Source organism: Chiloscyllium punctatum, chromosome 9, assembly GCF_047496795.1.
Source record: "Chiloscyllium punctatum isolate Juve2018m chromosome 9, sChiPun1.3, whole genome shotgun sequence".
Classification (NCBI taxonomy): Eukaryota; Metazoa; Chordata; class Chondrichthyes; order Orectolobiformes; family Hemiscylliidae; genus Chiloscyllium; species Chiloscyllium punctatum.
Window position 1 is genome coordinate 39,365,258 of NC_092747.1, and position 23,365 is coordinate 39,388,622.

At 39.5% G+C, this 23,365-nt stretch overlaps 2 protein-coding genes across 3 annotated transcripts in view; one reads left to right on the forward strand and one right to left on the reverse strand.

Moving 5' to 3' along the window:
* Positions 1-2,608: 2,608 nt before the first annotated feature.
* Positions 2,609-20,422, reverse strand: pomp (proteasome maturation protein). Of its 2 annotated transcripts, none has more exons than XM_072577293.1 (6): positions 20,296-20,422; positions 18,914-19,014; positions 15,673-15,733; positions 6,019-6,120; positions 4,160-4,253; positions 2,609-3,850 (listed from the first exon to the last, which is right to left on the reverse strand). In XM_072577293.1, exons 1-6 carry the CDS (start codon positions 20,296-20,298, stop codon positions 3,783-3,785), a joined length of 429 nt encoding a protein of 142 aa, XP_072433394.1. In that variant the 5' UTR covers positions 20,299-20,422; the 3' UTR covers positions 2,609-3,782. The 2 variants fall into 2 exon arrangements, with proteins under 2 accessions (XP_072433394.1, XP_072433393.1); XM_072577292.1 differs by lacking the exon at positions 20,296-20,422 and adding an exon at positions 20,043-20,216.
* Positions 20,252-23,365, forward strand: part of flt1 (fms related receptor tyrosine kinase 1) — a 207,279-nt gene continuing 204,165 nt past the window's right edge. Inside the window, exon 1 of the mRNA XM_072577287.1 lies at positions 20,252-20,971. Within this exon, the coding sequence (XP_072433388.1) occupies positions 20,956-20,971 (16 nt within the window). The 5' untranslated portion in view covers positions 20,252-20,955. The remainder of the gene's footprint in view (positions 20,972-23,365) is intronic.

The following is a 23,365-nucleotide window of genomic DNA, read 5'->3' on the forward strand; positions in this document are numbered from 1 at the left end:
GAAGTACTCTGTGTAGTTCAGACACCACATAATAGATGTTGTGGTATTTGAGAAAGTACAGCACAGATTCACTGGAATGTTGGCCAGTTTGTTAGAAAGTAGAAAGGAAGATATGAAAAATTGGGAGTGTTCACTGAATAGTATTTGGTACAGGTTTTTAAAAATTTTAAAGAGAATATATTTGTGTTCAAGTAATTGAAATGCTTAAAACAAAGGGACATGAAAACAGATTTTAAAAAGAAAAAACTTTTTAAACAATAGAAAAAGCCACTGAATTATTATGCTTTTCAAAATCAAAATGCTGGAGAAACTCAACAGATCTGGCAGCATCTATGGACAGGGAAAGAGAGTGAGCATTGAGTATAATATGACTCTACTTTGGAGCTGTTTCTCTCTTCACAGATGATACTAGGCCTGCTAAGTTTCTCCAGCACTTTGTTCTTATTTCCAATTTATAGCATCTGCAGCACTTCACCCGATTGAGACTATAGTTTACACCAAAACCTTGTATTCACACAACACAATTAACAAAGTAAAACATGGCAAAGCTCTTTCTAAGAAAGAAAATTCAAATACGTTATTGGGAAAGAAGGTCAACAGCTTATTCAAGGAGATTGGTTTTAAGGAATGTTGTTTTAGGAAAAAGAAAGAAATCCAGAGAGGAAATTCAGAATTTGGGTTCATTGCAGTTTATGGTATAGCCACCAATGGCATAACAGTTAAAGTTGATAATGCACAAAGTGCCAGAACGAGTGGAGCACAAATATTTTAAAGGGCTTTGGGATAGGAAATGAAAGATAAGAAGGGCTAAGTGCATAGCAGGTTTAGGTTTGCTCACTGAGCTGTAGGTATCCAGATGTTTCATTACCTGGCTAGGTAACATCATCAGTGGCGACGTCCAAGTGAAGCAAAGCTATTGTCTCCTGCTTCCTATTTATGTGTTTGCCCTGGATGGGGTTTCTGGTGATGTCATTTCCTGTTCGTTTTCGGAGGGATTGATAGATGGTATCTTGATCTATGTGTTTGTTTGTAGCGTTGTGATTGGAGTGCCAGGCCTCTAGGAATTCTCTGGCATGTCTTTGCTTAGCCTGTCCCAGTATAGATGTGTTGTCCCAGTCGAAATGGTGTGTTTCTTTCCTCCGTGTGTAGGGCTGCGACAGAGAGAGGGTTGTGTCTTTTTGTGGCTAGTTGGTGTTCGTGTATCCGGGTGGCTAACTTTCTTGCTGTTTGTCCTATGTAGTGTTTGTGGCAGTCCTTGCATGGAATTTTGTAGACAACATTGGTTTTGTTCATGGGTTATACTGGGTCTTTTAGGTTTGTTAGTTTTTGTTTGAAAGTGTTGGTGGGTTTGTGTGCTACTAGGATTCCGAGGGGTCTTAGCAGTCTGGCTGTCATTTCTGCATAGAAGGTATTAAAAAGGATGAAAATTTTACAATTGAAGCATGAGGTCAACAAGCACAGATGGTGGTGAACAGGACTGGGTAGATTTAATGAGTTTTGAATGCCCTCAAGCTTATATGAGGGAGCAACATTGGAAGCCAGTAGAAATAAATTGGAATAGTTCAGCCTAAACATTCAAGGCTGAGTCAGTGGTCATGCCAGGCAATATTACAGAATTAGAACTGGCAGTTTTAGTGAGGGCATTATGTCATCAGAATTCATCTCAGGTTCAATTGTGACTCCAAGGCTGAAAACTAGGCTGAAGACTAGTTGCCAGGGAGAGAGAGATAGGGTTTGGTGAGGACCAAGTACAATTATGTAGAGAGACTAAAGAAACTAGGCTAGCTCTTAGTACAAGAAAGGTGAAGGGCATAATACAAACAAGAGAACTACAAACAAGATTTTCTGTTGTGGTTGAAACAACACATTAATATGAAAAGGATTGTGGATTAAGCAATGCATTTTCAAAGGGAATTGGATAAGTACTTGAAAGGAAAGGAAACTGAAAGACACTGTGGATACAGGAGGGAAATTGATTTATCGGTCTTTCAGAAAGTTAGCACAGACATCTGTGCTGAAAAGGGGCTACTGCCATGTTGCCAATTCCACCCCAGGCCAACATCGGCAACTTCACATCAACTCCAAGCAATTAGAACAGTATTCACATTTTCACCTCAAAATCCATGACCCATCTCAACAATACAGTCAACAGTTTGTAATCATGACTGAATGCTTTTAATGAGGTTTGGAGTACAAATACTAAGCCAATTTTGTAGGGCGCATTTTCACTGTTGTTTAAGCCTTTTAGCCTCTTCTACTTTCTCTGTGTCATGATCACTTCCTTCAGGTGAAAAATTCAGACAGATCCAGAGGGGGTACATGCTCTTTAAAATGCTTTTTCAAGCAAAATTAAATAAAGTAGATATGGCCACCATAATGGCTGTTAGTAGACAGAAGAACTGTAGGTTGTTCTGGAGAGCACCCTACGTTGTAAGTTATCTACATTTACACTTATAAGTATAATATAATTTATAATAAACTTATATAACATTGACATTCTCTCACACCCAACCTTCACGGGAAATATGTGGACCAACTTACTGCTTCATACCATAACTCCTTGTAACAATTAACTACTTAAACTGAAATTAGCAAATAGTCAAATTCAAACATTTTATATCCATTTTTATTATATGAATTTTAAAAAGTACAGATTAACTGCATTTCTGCTCATAGTGACAATATTGCAAACCAAACAAACATTATCATTTGTGAAATAAACTTAAAGTGTTTGTTTATCCTCTGGCTGATGCATTTTTATATGTTTAACAAAATTAGAGATCAAAGTACATGAGTGTGAAAGTGAAGGAAGCAAAACATCTTGCAAAATCAGTAATGCTATTTTAAGTACTCCTTGACTTCCCTTTCTGACAGAATCTTTGTCAGCCTACCAATTTTCTTGTTTTTATGGAACTTTAAAGATTCATGCCAGGTTAGTTTTTTTTTAAATTGTGGATTCTTGAGCTTTGTTTATCAAAATCTATATGTCTAATTGTAGCAGGTGAGTTTTCAATAGAGATACATGTTAAGAAGACAACACTCCCTAAATACGACAGTCTTGTTTACTTGGTATTCCTACCTTTAAGTCACATTGAGTGAGTGTTATCTCCCTCGATATGACTTAAAGATTGAAATACCAAGTAATTAAGTCATGAAATAGCCATAAATCTGGATAAATTGAGCTACTTAATGATACAACCTTTTGTTGTTCAATAGGAAATAATGTTGCTGTTAAACAAAATGCATAACCAATGCAGTTTTCAACAAATAGCTGCATTGTATTTCCAGACCATAGCATTTCAGAGTCTTTGTTCTGGTATAAAATCTTTGATCTTCTGCAAATATGACTGAATGATAACAATTAAGCCCTACTGGATACTGAATGTTTTAATGACAAAAAGGTATATCTGAAATAACTGATAGCCTTAGTTCTACATTTTTCACATCTTAGGCATACCACAAATGACAAGGCATTTTAGAGTGTGCAACAAAATCGGGTTGCTATGTTCTCACACTTATGCAAATAGATTTTAAGTTACCTTTCCAGAATAATTATTTCTTAAAGACTTTGCTGATAGTTCATTTTTGTTTAATTACCAACTTAACGTTTGCCAATTTTTTTCTGATGTTGAAATCCGCAGGTGTTAAATGACTCTTCATTTGGATCAGTCACTTGCTAGAAGGGTTTGTGTTTTCGATGTTCCTGAAATATTCAGAATAGCCTATTCACAGCAACAGGAAGCAATACTTGTCTCTTTAAAATATTCATTGATGTCAGTGAATTACAGTAAACCAAGTTTGTATTCCATCATAAGATGTGGTTCACCCATAACTTCACTCTGGGCTGGGTCTAAAAAGAAAAGCAAATTAAGTGACAGTTCTCACAATATCTACAATATTTCATATTAAGATTAAGGCAACAGGGATACTTCAACATGAACTAATTATTGAATAATTTTACTGTAATTGAAATGATGAAATTATTGATATTCAGGCATTCGATATGCTTTTCTGCTTAATGAATATCTTAATATATTTACACTAATTATTCTTTACTTTTACATAAAGCTTTAGATTTTATTTTTATTTGTTGTACAACTATGAATTTTAGATAGTAATTAAAACAAAAATCATACTAAGCCTTAATAAAATTATTTACCATTCAATATGTCTTCAAAGCCAATGTATTCATCATTCCCTTGAAGAGTTTCCAGTGCAATGTTTGAACTAATGAGGAAAGGCAAGCGCTGTGCCTAATTGAAAGTAGAGTTACATATGGTTGACTACTGGAAAAGTATTTTGAGATAATCGTTATCCATCCAAAATGAGGGTAAGAAAACAAGCATTTTTTTTAAACCATACTGCTCAAAATACTTTTGATATTTTTAATGCAATTGCATTCAAGTCCAAGCAATTCTTTAAGCATTATAAGCCATTTTGTGCAAGATATTGTCCTCTAATTGGAAATGAAATGAATAACTAGTTTATTTTGATGTTAACATCTTGGCCAAGATTAAGAAAACTCTCTTTCATAGAATCCGTACAGTGTGGAAAGAGGCCATTTGGTCCATCAACTCTGCACGTACCCTCTGAAAAGCATCCACTCAGATCCAGCCCCTCACCCTATCCCCATAAACCTGCATTTTTCCATGGCTAACCTACACAGTCATGGACACGACAGAGTAATTTAGTGCGGTCAATAGACCTAACCTACACATCTTTGGAATGAGAGAGAAAACTGGAGCACTCAGAAACCCACGCAGATATGGGGAGTACTTGAAAACTGCATAGTCACCCAAGGCTGGAATCGAACCCAGTGCTGTGAGGCAGCTGTGCTAACCACTGAGCCACCATGCTGCTTTCTCCTTGCAAACAGTACTATTGGATCTTTAGAACATGTCTGAACAATATGAAGGGTTTTTGTATAATGTTTCACCAAAAGAATAATATTTATAAGGCACAGCATGTTCAGGGTAACTCAATGTACTCAAGTAATGACTCTTGTATCCGCAAGTTATGATTAACAGCTTAGTCTACCACAAGGAGTTGGAAGGTTCTTTCTGATTATTTACTCAATGAATAATCTTCTTTTGACATCATCACATAATGCACAACTACTGACATATTGTTTGGAAAGTCTTCTCTGTTGGATGATTCAAAATTAGGTTTCATATTTAATTTATATCTCTTACATCATTGGCCTAGCAAGCCTACTTCTGAGAGGTAATGATACAGAACAAAAAGTAAACAGGTCACAAATTAAATTCAGAAAATTTGTCAATGTGCAGAAGAGCACCAAAAATCTCAACTAGTCATTGAAGGGATCCTTCGTAAGTCTGATGTAATATAAACCTAGCTCCACACTAAATGGTTGATTCAATGGTCAGAAGGCACCTCAGATGTGCATATTTTGTGTGAATCATTTAATTTTTAACTAGCAGTGGAAACCTGAACTAAAGTCAATAGAGTAATGACCTATTCAAACATCCACAGTGTCAAAAAGAAAATAGGAACACCTGATATCGGTAGACAGAAATAACTTGAAACACTTGCTGCACTCTCTGCTGAAAAACTGCTTAGAGAGCCAGATGAGGATGCAACTAATGTATCAAATGCACACTATTCTTAAACAGACAAACATCCGTACACTTCTACAGAATAATACAGATGACTATTCAAGTCAGTTTTTGGTGACTTTCTGTCTTGTGATTGTCTTTCATTTCTCTCATGCTTTAAGATTGTTAATATTACTTCAATCACGTAATCACATTCTATTTTCCTTGCAAAGAAACATAAGCTAGTAAAGAAAACTAATCTATAGGTGACATCATTAGTGATGTACATGCAAATTCTGAATTCAACTGCAGGTGAATTTGAACATATATAGTAAGCCTTCAGTGTTCCTGTTTTCAGAAAGAGTATCAGGGCTAGCCTATCCATGCACTATTCCTGTAAACTAATAAAAACCCATAATGCAATTATTTTTAATAGAGAAAGTGATCAAACAGACTAGCTTACCTGTTTTACTGCTTTGCATTCCATTTGCAACTTTAGTGGAGCATGCAGTCCTTGAATATTTCTCAATGTAGCAAAATTCATTTTGTCTTGATTGAGCCGAAACTGAATACAAAAAATACATTAATATTTCTCAAACGGTGAAATCAAAATTTTCTGAATTTAAATTCATGCTTTCAATAAGCTACTCCTGTTCAACTAGACTTTTTAAGTTATAAAACATACATACATATATTCAAGGTTTGTGCAAAGATGTGTAGCTCAGGTGACAGTTGTCATGGCTGTGGGTATGTTTGCTGAGCAGGGAAGTTGATTTGCAGACGTTTCGTCCCCCGTCTAGGGGACATATTCAGTGCTTTTGGAGCCTCCTGTGAAGCGCAGCTATACTTTGTCTTCTGGAACTTATTTGTGTAGTTTTTGCTGCTCCCGGTTACCGGTTCCAGTTGTTTGCTCCAGTCTTTGCATGGAATCTTGCAAATTACCATCATAGGACAAGCTAAACAGCGGACAGCCAGAGAATTCCTAGAAGTATGCCATTCATCCATGGACTCTATCAACAAGCACAATGACCTAGACCCAATATACTGGCTACAACAACAAAACCAGAACCAGCAAATGGAAGCATCAGAAACGACCTTTTTGAGTTCGGACAGCGGGAGCAGAAAACGGAAGAAGTGGCGCCTGCTGGGAAAGTAAGCGATTGTTTTTTTTTTAAAGTGGGTGCGATCTAAACCCAAAACCCTACACCAGAGGGGCTTCCTCCCACCCATCTCCTCTAACCTTAATAAGAGTCTGTAGACTTGCTAAGTTTTTCAGCTTTTCTCTTCCTTGTTTAGTCCTGTGTGGGTTTTCAGAGTAGCAGTGTACAAATGATAGGGCAGTTGCACGTTTCTCCCCCAGAACATGGCAGGTGAAAGACATGACTCATGTCTCTGCTGGCCACATCTGCAGCAAGTGCACCCAACTCCAGCTCCTTGAAAAGAGAGTTCGGGAACTGGAGTTGGATGAACTGCAGATCATCTGGGAGGCTGAGGGGGAAATTGAGAGGATGCACAGGGAGGTGGTCACTCCTCAGATACTGGATAAGGACAGCTGGCTTACAGTCAGGGGGCAGAAGGAGAACTGACAGACAGAACAGGGATCCCCTGTGGCTGTTCCCCTCAGCAAAAGTATACCGCTTTGGATACTGCTGGTGGGGACAGCCTATCAGGGGAAAGCCATAGTTGTCAGGTCTCTGGCACTGAGCCTAGCACTGTGGCTCAGAAGGGAAATGGGGGAGAATAGAAAAGGGCTAGTGCTAGGGGACTCAATAGTTAGACGGATTTTGTGGTCAAGAACTGGACTCCCGGAAAGTATGTTGCCTTCCAGATGCCAGGGTCCAGGATGTCGCCGATCGAGTTTACAAGATTCTGAAGCAGGAGTGAGCAGCCAGAAATCGTGGTACATATTGGCACCAATGACATAGCCTGGAAAGGGATTGAGCATCTGAAAAGTGACTACAGAGAGCTAGGATGAAAGCTGAAGAGCAGGATAAGTAGAGTAGTATTCTCAGGTCTGCTACCAGTGCCACAAGACAGTGAGGTGAGGAATAGTCAGCAAGTGCAGCTTAACACATGGCTGCGCGGCTAGTGCAGGAGGGAGGGCTTCAGATACTTAGACCATTAAGATGCCTTAGGGGAAGGTGAGACCTATACATGAAAGATGGGTTGCACCTGAACTGGAGGGGTACAAATGTCCTGGGTGGGAGACTTGCTCGAATGGTTTGGAAGGGTTTAAACTAGTTTGGCAGGGGGGGTGGGAACCAGAGTTACACATCTGAGCAGGGGGTAGTTGTAGATGAGGCAGTGACAGGATGTAATGAATCTATCTGGATTGTTTTATATGTGATGGAACAAAAGGATCGGTTAAAGTGTGTCAGCTTTAATGTAAGGAGTGTCAGAAATAAGAGTGATGAACTTAAGAGCATGGATCAGTACTTGGGACTAAGATGTTGTAGCCATAATGGAGACTTGGGTTTCACAGGGACAGGAACGGTTGCTAGAAGTTCCAGGGTTTAGAACATTTTAAAAAAACAGGGAGGGGAAAAAAAAAATAGGAGGGGGGGTGCAGCATTGCTAATCATAGAGTGCATCACAGCTACAGAAATGAAGGATGTCGAGGAAGGCTTGTCTACTGAATCATTATGGGTGGAAGTTAGGAACAGCAAGGGAGTAGCTAACTCATTGGGAGGTCTTCTACAGACCCCCAAATAGCAGTAGGGAGATCAAATAATTCATAGGCCAGCAGATTTTGGAAAAATACAGAGGTAACAGGGTTGTTGTTATGGGTGACTTCAACTTTCCCAAATATTGACTGGAATCTCCGTACTGCAGATGGTTTGGATGGAGCCACTTTTGTCAGGTGTTCAGGAGGGTTTCCTTAATCAGTATGTGGACAGGCCGATGAATGGACAGGTCATTTTGGATTTGGTGCTCAGCAATGAGCCAGGACAGATGTCAGATCTTGCAGTAGGAGAACACTTTGTTGGCAGTGACCACAACTGCCTCACATTTACCATAGCAATGGAGAGGGAAAGGCGCAGTTACCACGGGAAAATACTTAATTGGGGAAAAGGAAATTATGACGCTATGAGACAGGAGTTGGGAAGTACAGACAGGAAGCAATTGTTCCACAGAAAGGACACAACAGACATGTGGAGACCATTTAAGAAGCAGTTGTTGCGAGTGATGCATAAATTTATTCCTCTGAGACAGGCAAAACAGGAAGGTTAAGGAGGCTTGGGTGACGAGAACAGAGGAGCTTCTCATCAAAAAGGCGGCGGCAGCTTACATAGAGTGGAGGAAGTAAGGGTCTAGCACACACCTTTAGAGGATTACAGGCTTTAGATTACATTACAGTGTGGAAACAGGCCCTTCGGCCCAACAAGTCCACACTGACCCGCCGAAGCGCAACCCACCCATACCCCTACATTTACCCCTTACCTAACACTACGGGCAATTTAGCATGGCCAATTCACCTTACCTGCACATCTTTGGACTGTGGGAGGAAACCGGAGCACCCAGAGGAAACCCACGCAGACACAGGGAGAATGTGCAAACTCCACACAGTCAGTCGCCTGAGGCTTGTGAGGAAGGAGCTCAAAAATGGACTGAGGAGAGCCAGGAGGGGGCACGAAAAAGGCTTGGCAGGATGGATTGGGAGAAGCCAAAGGTATTTTACTCATACGTGAGGAATAAGAGAATAATCAGGGAGAAGGTAGGCAGGGATAGCATAGGGAACTTGTGTGTGGAGTCTGAGCAGAAAGGGAAGCCCTAAATGAGTTTTTTGCTTTGGTTTTCACTAAGGAAAGGGACCTTTTGTGAATGAGAACTTTGTGGAACAAGCTTGAACAGATCAAACTTGAGGAAGTTGATGTGCAGAAAATGTTGGCAAACATTAAGATTGATAAGTCCCCAGGGCCAGTCCAGATTTATCACAGGTTCCTCCGGGAAGTGAGAAAGAAGGTTGCTAAGCTGCTGGTGAAGATCTTTGCTTCCTCACTCTCACAGGGATCGTACTGGAGGATCGGAGGGAGGCAAATGTTGCTCCCCTTTTCAAAAAGGGCAATAGGGAAATCCCTGGCAATTACAGACCAGTCAGTGATACATCTGTGGTCAGCAAAGTTTTGCAAAGAATTCTGAGGGATAGGATTTATGACTATTTGGAAAAGTATAGCGTGATTAAAGGCAGTCAGCCTGGCTTTGTGAGGGGCAGGTCATGCCTCACAAATCTTATTGAGTTCTTTGAGGAGGTGACAATACACATTGAGCAGTGGACATGGTGTGCAGCAAGGCATTTGATAAGGCTCCCCACGGTAGGCTCATAAGGTCAGGAGGTATGCGGTACAACAACATTTGGCTCTTTGGATTCAGAATTGGTTGGCTGACAGAAAGCAGAGAGTGGTTGTTGATGAAAAGTATTCTGCCTGGAGGTCAGTAGTGAGTGGCGCCCCAAACGGCTCTGTTCTTGGGCCTCTGCTCTTTGTAGTTTTTATAAATGACTTGGATGAGGAGGTTGTGGGATAGGTAAGTTTGCTGATGACACAAAGATTGGATGTGCCATTGATAGTATCGAGAGCATTTGCAGGCTGCAGCTTGACATTGACAGGATGCAGAGCTGGGCTGAGAAATGGTAGATGGAGTTCAACCTAGATAAAAGGGAAGTGATGCATTTTGGAAGGTTGAACTTGAATGCTGAATATAGGATTAAAGACAGGATTCTTGGCAGCGTGGAGGAACAGGTGCACAGATCCCTCAAAGTTGCCACCCAAGTGGATAGGGTTGTTAAGAAAGAATATGGTGTTTTGGCTTTCATTAACAGGAGGGTTGAGTTTAAGAACTGTGAGGTTTTGCTGCAGCTCTACAAAACCCTGGAGAGACCACACTTGGAATATTGTGTCCAGTTCTGGTCGCCCTATTATAGGAAAAATGGTGCAAAGGAAGTTTACCAGGATGCTGCCATGACTGGAGGGCTTGTCTTGAGGACAGGTTGACTGTTCTCTCTGGAGAGGAAGAGAGGTGACCTAATTGAGGTGTACAAGGTAATGAGAGGCATGGATAGAGTCGATAGCCAGAGATTTTTGCCCAGGGCAGGACTGACTGCCACGAGGGGTCATAGTTTTGGTGTCAGAAGGAAAGTATAGAGGAGACGTCGGAGGTAGGTTCTTGATGCAAAGAATTGAGTGTGCATGGAATGCGTTGCCAACGGTGGTGGTGGAAGCAGAGTCATTAGGGACTTTTAAGTGACTTTAGTCTTTAGTACAAGAGGGTTGGAATACAAGAGCAACAATCTTGCTACAATTGTTCAAAGTTTTACTGAAATCACATGGAGCACTGTGTACAACTTTGTGCATTGTATTGCAGAATATACCTGCCTTAGAGGGAGTAGTACTGAAGTTTTACCAGAATGAACCTTTTGATCTGTTTGAACAGATATTTTTGAGAGGCGGTTTCCCTTAGATGCACAACTAGAGCCGGTATGCAGTGCTTCAAGATATCCGCAGGGTTCGGTTCTGGGTCCTCTTTTGTTTGCCATTTATATAAATTATTTGGATGAGAATATAGAAAGCATTTTAGTAAGGTTGCAGACAACAAAATTAGTGGCAAATTAGACAGTGAGGAAGGTTTTCTAAGACTATAAAGGGATCTTGATCAAATGGGTCAATGGGCTAAAAAATGGCAAATGCAGTTCAATTTGGATAAATGCAAGGGTAGGGCTTATACAACCAATGGTAGGACTTTGGGTAGTGTTGTAGCACAGAGTGACCTAGGGATTTAGGTACATAATTCTTTAAAGTTTGCATTACATATAGACAGGGTGGTTAAAAAGGCGTTTCACCTGCTTGTCTTCATTACTCAGTCCATTGAGTATAGGAGTTGGGAAGTCATGTTGAGGTTGTACAGGACATTGGTGAGGCCTCTTCTGGAATATTGTGTCCAGTTCTGATCACCCAGTTATAGGAAGGATATTATTAAGCTGGAGAGGGTTCAGAAGAGACTTACCAGGATGTTGCTGGGTGTGGAAAGTTTGAATTATAAAGGAAGGCTAAATAGGCTGCAACTTTTTTCACTGGAACATAGGAGGTTGAGAGGTGACTTGATCGAAGCTTTTAACATAATGAGGAGTATGGATAGAGTAAATAGTAGTTGCCTTTTTCCTAGGAAATGGGATTGCAAGACTAAGCGGCACATTTCAAGGTGATAGGAGAAAGAGTAAAAAAAAATGAAGGGCAACTGTTTTAAGCAGAGGGTAGTTCATGTGTGGAATGAACTTCCTGAGGAAGTGGTGGATGTGGATACAATTATAATGTTTACAAGACATTTACAAACGTGCATAGTAAATGTTTGGAGTGATATGGGCCAGAAGCAGGCAGGTGAGCCTAGTATAGTTTAGGATAATATTTGGCATGGATTGGTTGGACTGAAGGGTCTGTTTTTGTGCAGCATGACTCTAAAGGAAGCCTTTTGGATTAGGATAAAGAGAAACTGCTTCACTCAAAGCGTGGTGAATATTCAGAATTTTGTGTCTAAGAAAGCTGATAATGTTCAGAGAACAGTGGAGGTAGGGTCAAAGTACAGAAGGAAGATGTTTAGCCAATCAAGATACCAACTCTCTGTCGAACAATCCAATCTGTCCCATTTCCCTGAACTATTCTTGTAGCCCTGGAAGTATATGTCCCTTTAGTGCCTAAATAATCATTCATCTCCCGTGCTATCATCAGCGTAGATAACATATTCCTTATCGCTACCATTTGTTGCATAAAAACACTGCACTTCATTAACTCCCAGTACTCTGGCTCAAAATCTTTATTTCATCCTTGCGCTGTAACTTGTAATATATTATTCTAAGTTTAGGTTTATGGATTTTGAATTAGCAACTGGTAGGATTTCGATGTTACTGAAGTTAATAATTAATTTGACTAAAGAATTTCTGTCATACTGGTGATTTGTTAAAAAGGTTTTTGAGGACTGACTTTAGAATGAATGGGTATCGTGAACCACTAATGTACCTTTAGTTTATGTTAAACTATTTTGTGAGCCAAGAATGTCAATAATGGTTAATTATTAAAGCTTATTAAAGGTTTATCAGACTAGCCTTTTTAAGGTCAGGGGAATGCCCAAAGCTTCGACTGGGAAACTTTCAGGTTCCAATTTTTACTTTGAGTAAAGCAGGTGCGTGAAGTCCTTGGAATAAAATGACTGTGTGGAATCATGTTCCTGAGGGGAAGGATATATGGTGAACTAGGTTATACTAGTGAGGTATTATAGTTAGTCCCAGACAAGCAGTGTTGGGATAAAACCCTGAAGAGGTTACTTAAAAAGCTCAGCACAATTAAGCAAATATGTGATAACTCCAGGAAGGTTGAAATCACATGTGACTTAAACCTACTGACATTTTAGTTAAAGGATTCTGGCTAGAGTATGATAAAAGTGGTTGGGTAGCATACCAGGGATGTATTTTGAGTACTATTTAAATACTATCATTTTTTCTTTTAATTTATAAAGGAATGTTTTAGTATTAATAGGATTATACTTTCATCGTGTGTTTAAAAATCTTTTGAATTTGTATTATTTGTATGTGGTTTAGTTTATTCTATTTTACCTTAATTACTTTTACTAATTAACTTGTCTTTTATCAGTATAAAAATAACTGGAGCATTGCATGCTACTTTTCAGCAAACAAATCAAACCATGATCTATCAAGCCAGGTGTCTGGTCTTAACATCAGCAGTAATCATAATACTTTTACCATCAGCTAGCAGAAAGAGTTTTCTTTTGACTATTTTATCTTTAGAAGATCATTTTTTTTTAAATTCTGGGAATGAAAATATATAGATATCAAGAAAGAAAGTAGAGTTGATGTCCAAGATCGGCTATGGTTATATTAAATTTTGCAGCTGCCTTGAGGGGTTCTGTGTTTGACAACTGTTTCTATTTATTAAGCTCTTATGACACAGGCTTGTTTCAGGCAAATGTTGTGAGACTGAGGTAGAAGTTTGTTGCATTGCTTCTGCAATATTCTGCATTGGACTGTCTTCAATGCCAGAGAGAGCAAAAGAACAGTGCATCTATCATGTATTAAGTTTTAACATTTCCATAACAAATCCTCAACTCTACTCTCTGTTTGTTAATCCTTGCACACGTTCCATCATCAGTCTTTGATCAGAGAAATAAAGAATATGGGAATTGTGCAAAAAACTGGAGGTGAACACCACCCAAAATCTTGTTGAGTGTCTGAGAAGCCATGAAGGGCCAAATGGCCTATACCTGTTCCTTTAATTTTTTTTCAATGGCCTGCAAGACTTCAAGCAGACATCACAGCATTACAAAGCATCAAAGGAATTGATGTATACGTGAACATAGAAAGCATTTCTAAGAGGCAGAAGGTCAGGGAGATTTTTAATACATTTCTAAGTAAAAGTGTTTCCACCCACTGTGTACATATAATCATCCCCTTTTCAAGACAGTTAACACAACTCCTCTGTTGCTTGTAATTTTCTACTACAGCAGGCAGCATTTGCACTTCTACAAAGTAATTTTTTTAAAAAAGTTCAACAACAACCCAGGGTAGGAGTCACAGATTACCAAAAAGGGCTCTACAGCCAATTCTAGCAAATCCAGTTCTTAATCTCAGAATTTATTGAAAGTGAAACAATGACCTAGTGGTATAATCGCTGGACCCTTAATCCAAAGACACAGCTGATGCTCTGGGGACCTAAATTCAAATCCTGCCAAGGCAGAAGGTGGAATTTAAGTTCAATAAGAATCTGGAATTAAGAGTCCATTGTCAATTGTTGAAAAAACCCATCTGGTTCACTCATGTCCTTTAGGGAAGGAAACTGCCATCCTTATCTGGTCTGGCCTACATGTCACTCCAGACCACAGCAATGTGGTTGACTCTTAACTGCCCTCTTGGATGGGCAATAAATGCTGGCCCAGCCAACGATGCCCTCATCCCATGAATACAGCATTCAGCACAGGCAGTGATTATTTGACCATTCTTGTTCCAGTCCACAACCTTCTCCCCCTAGCACTGCAATTTTTCTTTCAGATAATAATGCAATTCTTCAATGCCTCAACTGAACCTGCCTCCACCAAGTTATAAGATAACATATTGCAAATCCCAATGACTCACTACATGGAAGTTTCTCATATCTCTACTTCCTCTTTTGTCAAATATTTTAAACCTATGCCCACTGATTTCAATCTTTCCACCAATGAGAACAATTTTCTTCTACCTGCTCTGTCAAGACCCCAATAATTCTAATCAGGGATTAAGTATAGGAATTTCCCACTGTCTGTCTGAGATATTGTCTTTATTTCTCATCCACTGGGACATGATCATCATCAACACCAAAGTCCATCATTGGAAATGCAAATATACAGCTTCAACTTGATGAGGAAAACTAAATAATTGATTTCAAGCCAACATTTTTAAATTGGTAATTTTCCAAATTTACTGTCTCTTACTTAATTGTATAACCACAACGCTAATTTGTATTAGATAAAAACTTTTTCTCCATACATTAACTGAATAACCACTGAGGTAATGATCAGAGGTTTAGGACTGAATGCCAAATATCAGTGGGCATGGGCCATGCCAAAAAGTTTAGTAATTAAAGTTTGAAATGGGCTATAATTTTATTTTTCAATTGCAAATTCTTAACTAGATGGCTGTTTTACACGTGAACTTTGGCCTTGAAGGGTTTTTTTTGACTATGAGGAAGTATGACACTAATATTTAAATACCTTGCATGTCTAAACAAAAAGTTGAAATAAACTGTTCACATTTCTTCTCACTGAACTGTTGACCCAGACCTCATGAGGCTCTCACCCATGCACATTTGAGCATGCACCACAGCAATAAAAAGCAAGAACAGGAATCACAACCATTTTCCTCTCAAGCCCAAATGCATTCAAACTAAGCAAAATACCCCAACTGCTGTCTTCACAGATCAGTAAACTGAATAAGCATCAATGAAGTCTGGGAGCCAATGATCTCTGTGACACGGCATCACACTGTACCATGCTTATACAGTACTTACTATACCATTAAGGAAAATAAATATATACCGCATTAAAATGATTTTAAGTAAAACACAGAAGTGTCTGGACTTACATTGTTTTCCAAAATTTCCAGGGGATGACTTGGCAAAAGCTCAGACTTAATATTGGAGAATCTTAAAGACAAGAAAACATTGAACTTATTTTAAGGACTGTCATCACAATTACATATTATTTGATGCTTGATGGATTCTGACTTAGGAGCAGGTTGTGTTCCTAATTGTTAAGTCTTTAATCCTCGCTAACTTTTATGCTTCCTCACCTATTCTCCCATTTGAAGGTAAAATGGCACTGTAGTCTTACCAAACCATAGGGCTGCTCTCTCATTAGTGATAAACAACTAGTGGTGGTTTAACTTGAGGCTCACCACGCCTCAGGCGAGGGGAGAGGTTGAAAAGGAGAATGTTTGATGGTATGGAAACTGAACTCATGCTCTGCATTGCAAATGATCTGTCTAGCCAACTGACCACTGACCACACCCCCCCCCCCACCATGTTTGTAGGTTTAGCAACATTCAAAAGAACCAGAGGTTTCTTCAAATCTATTGCTAAAAAAAAAGATTCACTATTTAATAATGTTCTGCTGAATCTATGTGCTAATGTTTGGACATAATCACAGGAGTGATATTCTGATTCTGAAGAGGATCTGATGTACATTCGCTGGATTATGGAACTAAATTCGAATGTTTCTAAACTTTTCCCACTATGACCCCCATTTTAAGGCTTGAAAAATGTTGCAATCCCTTGACAGCAATGAGGAAGCAGGAGAATACCTATTAGAGCAGGCAGAAGGGGAATTGGCCATTGCTGCCTTGGAGTTTGACGGCCTAAAATTTTACCTCCACTTTGGGAAGCCCTGGCATTAAGTGTTTTTATTTCCTTCAGTATAGAAGTCATTGAGATTTAGTTACATGCTCTAAGAATATGGTGGGACAAGCTCAAAGGACTAAATAGTCCACTCTTTTTTAACCTTACTAAAACATGAACGAGTCACCCAGAACATTAAAAAATGATTAAGATATCAAATGAATAATTGAAAATGTAGGTTTTTAATCTTATCTACAAATCAGTAACACAAATGTGCAACTATAAATACTGATTTGCCTATCCCATTTCCAGGAACCACTAATTAATTTTCCAGAGTAAGCATTCATTGTTTATTTCTGCAGAACTAATGTTTTTGGCTCCACAACCAGGAAAGACAAAGTACTAAAATTTGATTCTTTGAATAACAAAATAGTTTCACGTACAATTAACATCCTCTGTTCCAGTTAACTGTTTTACAAAATTACAATCCATCCAACGAAGGTATACTTTTCCGAAATGAGGATACCAAAATATTAAGGCATTAGTATATTAAAAGAAATTCTGATCTGCTGCTTTTTTCTGATCTCATTTCTGTTACAAAGGGCCACATTTCAATTTTTCCCCTGATCACATTTCTGCTGTCTTGCTTTGATCTGGTAACTGGGGGCTGTAGCATTGAATGATGAGTCTTCGCCATCCCAGCTTTTCTATTTTTCATGGAGTTGGCCATTTTCATGATCACTCGAATCCCCGCTCAATTCCCCACTGGTTCCTGTTCCCTAACTTGGTCATTAGCTGGCACCAATAGCACATATTTGGCCCCTGTTCTCAGTACTTCTAAGTACTGGCATTGGAAAAAACTGGAAGGAAAATTCCTGAATAATCACAGAAATTCAGAATTTAAGGCAATGGCACGATACAACACATTTTTTGATGCAGTCTTTGGTAGGCTGGACTGCAGCTCCCAAGCCATTTGAAGGACAATCCTGTTTGATTGCATTACATGTCAAGCCTCTCTGTAGAATTACAAGTGCATTTCTTTACAGCAGAAAATGTTTTGTAGGCCCCTGATGTTAAAACATCAGAAATAAAACCAGTCAGGAATGGACTAGAGTACTTGACTGGATCATTACCACTGCAACACTCAAAAGCTTGAAACCATCTAGGCTAAGGCAATCTGCATATCAGACGCTTGATCCATCTGCCTAAACCCTCACCCCTCTGCCACCAATAAACCAGCATTTTAGTGTGTACTATTTACAAAATGTTGTGAATCAACTTGCCAAGACTTCCTTGACAACATGTCCCAAACCCGAGAGTCCAAAATTCAGAAGGAAAAGGATGCTGTGAAAGGAACACTGCTGCCTTCAAAGACCCATACTCAATGTCTGTTAAGTTCCCCACAATCTCAATCAGTAAACATCCTTTCATCATCATTGGGTCAAAATCCTGGAACTTCCTACCATACAGCATTCTGAGAAGTGGCTCACTAGCATTTTCTCAGCAACTAAGAATAAGCAGTTTTAAAAATTGCCTTTTCAGTAGCATATGCTTCAAGGACTATTTCAAAACTTTATTCTGGGAGAAACGGAGGGAAGAACACCTGGAGAATATAACTTTGTGATAAGATAAAAACAAAATGTTTGTGACATAGTCAGTTGAGGATATGACTGAGACTTCACGGAGATTAAATGTCTGTAAAGGATATTGATGGGAAAAAGGGTTGAATCTTTCTTTGCACTGTTTGCCACAGTTTTGCATTTTTCTATTTCTTGGCAGTCTCATGAGAATATATTCAGTGACTGACTACAAAAGTAACCAAATTACAAAAATAAAAAACTTAGGCCTATCATGACAGGTTTCACACATATCTGATTGGTCCAGTATTAGTATCATTTGGATTATCACAGAGTAAATCACAAAACACCCATTATAAGGACAATACTGTCATAAATGTTACACTGAACACATCACTTTTTTTCTCATGCTTTTAAGACAATACTGTTTCAAAGTCTGACACTTATTGTTGGGAAGCAAGACATCAAAACAATATAAATCCAAAAGGATAAATAAGTTGTTTTGGACTCTAATTGGAGCAGACTGGTTTGGGACTGCAGAGTAAAGGAAGTTTGCCAGCTCCAACAGCAATCACTGATACAGAAAGCACACTCATCAATTCAGACATTTCCTAACAGCAGTACAGTATAAAGGAAAGCATGAATTGGTTCTGATTAATAAACTCTATGTTCACCCTACAGAGTAACGGTTTGTCCCCATATCATAAAAACAGAATACAGTGGCAAAGAACAAGAACATGTAGTAATGGGATCAACCTGAAAATAACTATCTAAATAGTTAATGAACAGGCTATCTTACCACACAGTTAATTGCTTCCAACACATGACTACCTCATACTGTAACTGAGCAACTTCAACATTATTCAGCAATAACTTTGGCAATCAATAGCTACTCAAGATATACAGCACTTACCCCCGACGCAATGTATCATGCACACCATAAGGTCCTGCATTAGGAGCTAGTTCACCAACAGGAACACTGTCCTTCAACTGAGATTTAAGTCCTCTGGAATACTGTAAGAAACAATATTGCAAATGCTTAAAATGCAACATAGCTTATAATCAGAAGAGTGAAATGTTATGTGGTACTGTTCAATCTTCAGGTGGGGCTCTCCTTTCTTTATATGTTATATGCACAAGATGCAAGATTATTGGCTAGATCAGCATTCATTACATATTCCAAATTGTGATGACAAAGGTGAGTTGTCTTCTTGAACCACTGCAGTCCATGTGCTGTAGGTAGACCCACAGCACTATTTGGAAGGGACTTTCAAGATTTTGACCCAGTGAAGGAATAGTGATAAAGATCCAAAAGTTGCTAATGTACAGATTCTGAACCTTAAACAACTAGAATATGGCACCTGACATGCTAAGTAGAGCCTGCTGCTCTCATTACTCGTCACAAAGTTCTATCTATTCATGCCCCAAATCTTAGGATGTCATACACAACAGATCATGAAAGATTTTGAACAGGTTGACAGTGACTACCTTAACTCATAGAATACCTATTGTGGAAGCAGACCAGTCCATTGAGTCCACCCTCACCCTCCAAAGAGCATCGCACCCAGACTCACCCCCTACCCTATGCCGACAACCCTGCATTTCCCATAGGCTAAAGTGAGGATTGTAGATGCTGGAGATTAGAGTCAAGATTAGAGTGGTGCTGGAAAAGCACAACAGGTCAGGTTCGGATGCTGCCTAACCTGCTGTGCTTTTCCAGCACCACTCTAACCTTGACTCTGCATTTCCCATAGCTAGCCAGTCTATCTCAGATCATTGTGGGCAATGGCCATTCTAACTAAGCTGGGTATCTTTGGCCTGTGGGAGGAAACCCACGCAGAGTCTCAAAAGTACCAAATTGGCTGCACAGTATCTCGACAGACTGAAAGGTGTTGTGTACATGAGATCTCCCCGATGCTACACACAAGAGCACGGGAGAGAGCGGATCTGCTGAACCCGACAGGAAGTGAAACAAAAACGATGAAGCTGTGCCCACGACACTTTAACACGGCGCTGGATGAAGGGGAGGGCTCTCGGGGCACCTCTGGAAGAGGAGCGGTGAGGTGAATGATAGCGTTTGACGGGAATTCCTGGCGGCTCCTTCTCCCGGGCCTGGCCCTGTGCGAGCAGGCCTCGGGCCTGCAGTCGGCCCGGAGCCGGTGACTCATCAGAATGTAAACCGGCATCAGTCAGTCCCGACAGGCCGTTGTCGCAGCGCCCGAGCAGGAGCAGGAGCAGGCCCAGGCCCAGGCCCAGGCCCAGTAAAGCGTGTCTATGTCTAACACAGCCCCTCACCATCTCCGCTCACAGCCCGACTTTTCACCCTCCGTCTCGGCTCAGCGACAACTTCCACCCTCGTGACCCGCTCAGAATGTCGTCACTTCCTGCGGCTGCGCTGAGTGCAGGGTCAGTCAGAGCCGTTGTGGTAGTGTCCCTCCCTCTGACCCCGGACACCCGGGTACATGTCCCATCTCTTCAAGAGGTGTGTGATCTCTGAACTAAACTCAAACAAAAGAACTGCGGATGCTGGATTTGAAACAGAAATTGCTGGTGAAACTCAGCAGGCTCGGCAGCATCCTCAGTCAGAAAGCACAGTGAACCTCTTCATTGATTCTTCTTCAATGTATCTCAAGATTAGTTAAAGTCTTGATTTTATTTTGAGAGAAAATATCTCAAGAGGCGCACAGCCTTTAGTCTCAAATTCAAATACCAGACATCAACACACCATTCCCACCAAGGGGAAAATCGCCAAGTATTTCTCTTCCACTGCTAATCAAAGAAAAAAATAAGTGCTATAAAGAAAAGGAGAACCCAATGGTTTCATTCAAACAGTACGACCAATTTAGATCACTTACTCAATGAATTGTATTTCTGTAGCACTGTTAACTTCATTAAAGCTGTGCCAAGGTGCTTCACAGAGAGTAAATCAGACCAGAAAATTACACTGAACCAACAATGAGACAGTCGGAAGGTAAGAGGTGGGTTTTTTTTTAAAGGAGGAGAGATGCAGATGTGGAGAATTCCAAAGAGGGAACTGCTCCTGAATATTATGAGAGGCAAAAGATTTATTTTCAGAACAACAATTTCCAAACTGCAAACAGTTAAAGACGTCTCCAGGTGATACCGGGGAAAATCATCTAACACATTTTATTATTTATTGCATTTTTATAATAAGCTACCCAAAATAAGCATGAAAACTCTGGACGGATGGTTAAGGACAGGTAATGATAAGAAAATGCAAAAGAAAAATATTCATTGATATGCCACTTTATTGACTACTGGACAATTTTGTGGCAAATTAAATACTTTTGAACTTTGCTCAATGTTGTTGGGAATATATCAGCACTGAGAAACAGAAAAGTAAAATTTGTTTTCTCCGAGCTAGTGCACTTGCTGAAATTTCAAAGAAAACAACATCCGTAGATTTAGCATACAAATATCAATAAGTAGAAGTGACATGATGACTCAAGGCGCAAACTGAATTTATGTCAAAAAGGCATAAATATGACAAGAATATTGAAATTATGTTTATTTGGATTGTTACTGGTGAGTATTATGTGGTGCAAACCTGACAACTATTAGGGAGATTGCAACTTAGTGATAATGTTATCTAAAAAGTAATCCATTGATAAAGTAGGATATCAATTTTAAACTCATCCTCTTTTCTAATCTCACTATGGCCTTGCCACTCCATATCTCTGTAACATCTCTAACATGGGAGATAGATGATGGCCTAGTGATATAACCACTAGACTGTTAATTCAGAGACCCAGATAATGTTTGAATCCCCCACCATGGCAGAGGGTAGAATTTGAATTCAATAAAAGACTACTATTGATAATGACAAAACTGTTGTCACTTGTCAGGGGGAAAATCCCATTTGATTCATGAATGGAAAACTGAAATCCTCCAAGACATCTGCCCACCTTTAATTCTGACCTCTTAAGCATTGCTGATTTAAATTGATCCACCAGTGATTCCCTTTCCTTGACTGCCAAAGTGTCTTGATCTGAGACTGCTCCTCCCCAAAAAAGCTGTCTTTCTTTGACCATGAAGATAATCCTTAAAACCTGCCTCTTTATTAAGCTTTTAGTCAACTGCTGTAATACCTCCTCACGTTTGATGTCAAATGTTGTTTAATTAATTTAAATATCTTTATTAGATTGGTGAATTATCTTAATAATCTTGAAAATATCAGGGAAATCACTCTGTTTTCAACCAAAAAATATAACAATTTTTCCTTAAATTCCTGGTAACCAGGAATTTTTGTGTGTCTGGTACTGTACCCTGTCGAAGACAATAATTTCCTTCCTATAATGGAGTGACAAATAACACGTCCGTTAGAATCAGACTTTCTGAAGTTCACCAGGAAGAAAAAAGATAACATTCATTTCCTAAAAAGCACACAGAACCGTTCCTTTGAGGATTCAGAAGGGACTACCAGTTCTATGTGAGGAGGAAAAGAACAAAGATGAAGTTTCCTTGTTTAAAATAAACATTCAAATCCACTGCTATTGTGTTAGGAAAGAGTCTGGGAGGTTTGATGTCTCTAGGTAGTTCCCATTATGTTCTTTAATTGATTCCTGGCATTTGAACATCTCTAATTACCCCTTGCAAGGACCATTTCTGAGGTCGGTTAAGAGACAGCCATAATGCTATAGGTCTGGAATTCACATAGGCCAGACAAGACAAGGACATCCAATTTCCTTTCCTGAATGAGTGAACTAGATGGTTTTTTTTAAATGAAAATTGACCGTGGTTACGTGGTTGTTATTAGGTTGGCTTTTAATTTCAGACATTTTAAAAATTGAACTCAAATTTCACATTTGCAATGGTTGATTTGAACTCATGTGCCCAGAGCATTAGCCTGGGGTTACAGATTACTAGTGTAGTGATATTGCTATTACACCACTGCCTCCTCGTGGTGTTGCAGAAAAGCCACCCAATTTTGGAAGATTTTTCCCTGCTGAAGATACAGATTGTGGATTTTTTTTTCACATCTTGTCCAATCCGTGTCTCCTACCATATTGAGTTGCTTATCCCGCCCAACACCACTTGTACCATAATCTAGTCTAATGTCCACTAATTGTTTTGATCTTTTGTAGGATTTTGGTGGCCAATCTTTTGTTGCCCAGCACTAATTGCCTTTGAGAAAGGTGGTGTTGAGCTATCGTGTGAACTGCTGCAGTCCATTTAGAATACGTACACCTACAACTTTGTTAGGAAAAGAGTTCCAGCATTTTAATCCAACAACAGTGAATGGACAATGACATGGTTCCAAGTAAGGATGACGTGTAGCTTTGAAGTGAACTTATATGTGGCAGTATTCCCTTGTATATATTGCTTTTATCCTTTTAGATTGCCG

What these genes read in the sequence shown, in the direction of transcription:
- pomp (XM_072577292.1), bottom strand. Translation starts at nt 20,186, where the DNA reads ATGCCGGTTTACATTCTGATGAGTCACCGGCTCCGGGCCGACTGCAGG. An exon ending in CATGATACATTGCGTCGGGG is followed by an intron (nt 15,734 to 18,913) that starts GTAAGTGCTGTA and finishes CTTGTCTTTAAG; the next exon opens with ATTCTCCAATATTAAGTCTG. An exon ending in CTTTGAAGACATATTGAATG is followed by an intron (nt 3,851 to 4,159) that starts GTAAATAATTTT and finishes TTTTCTTTTTAG; the next exon opens with ACCCAGCCCAGAGTGAAGTT.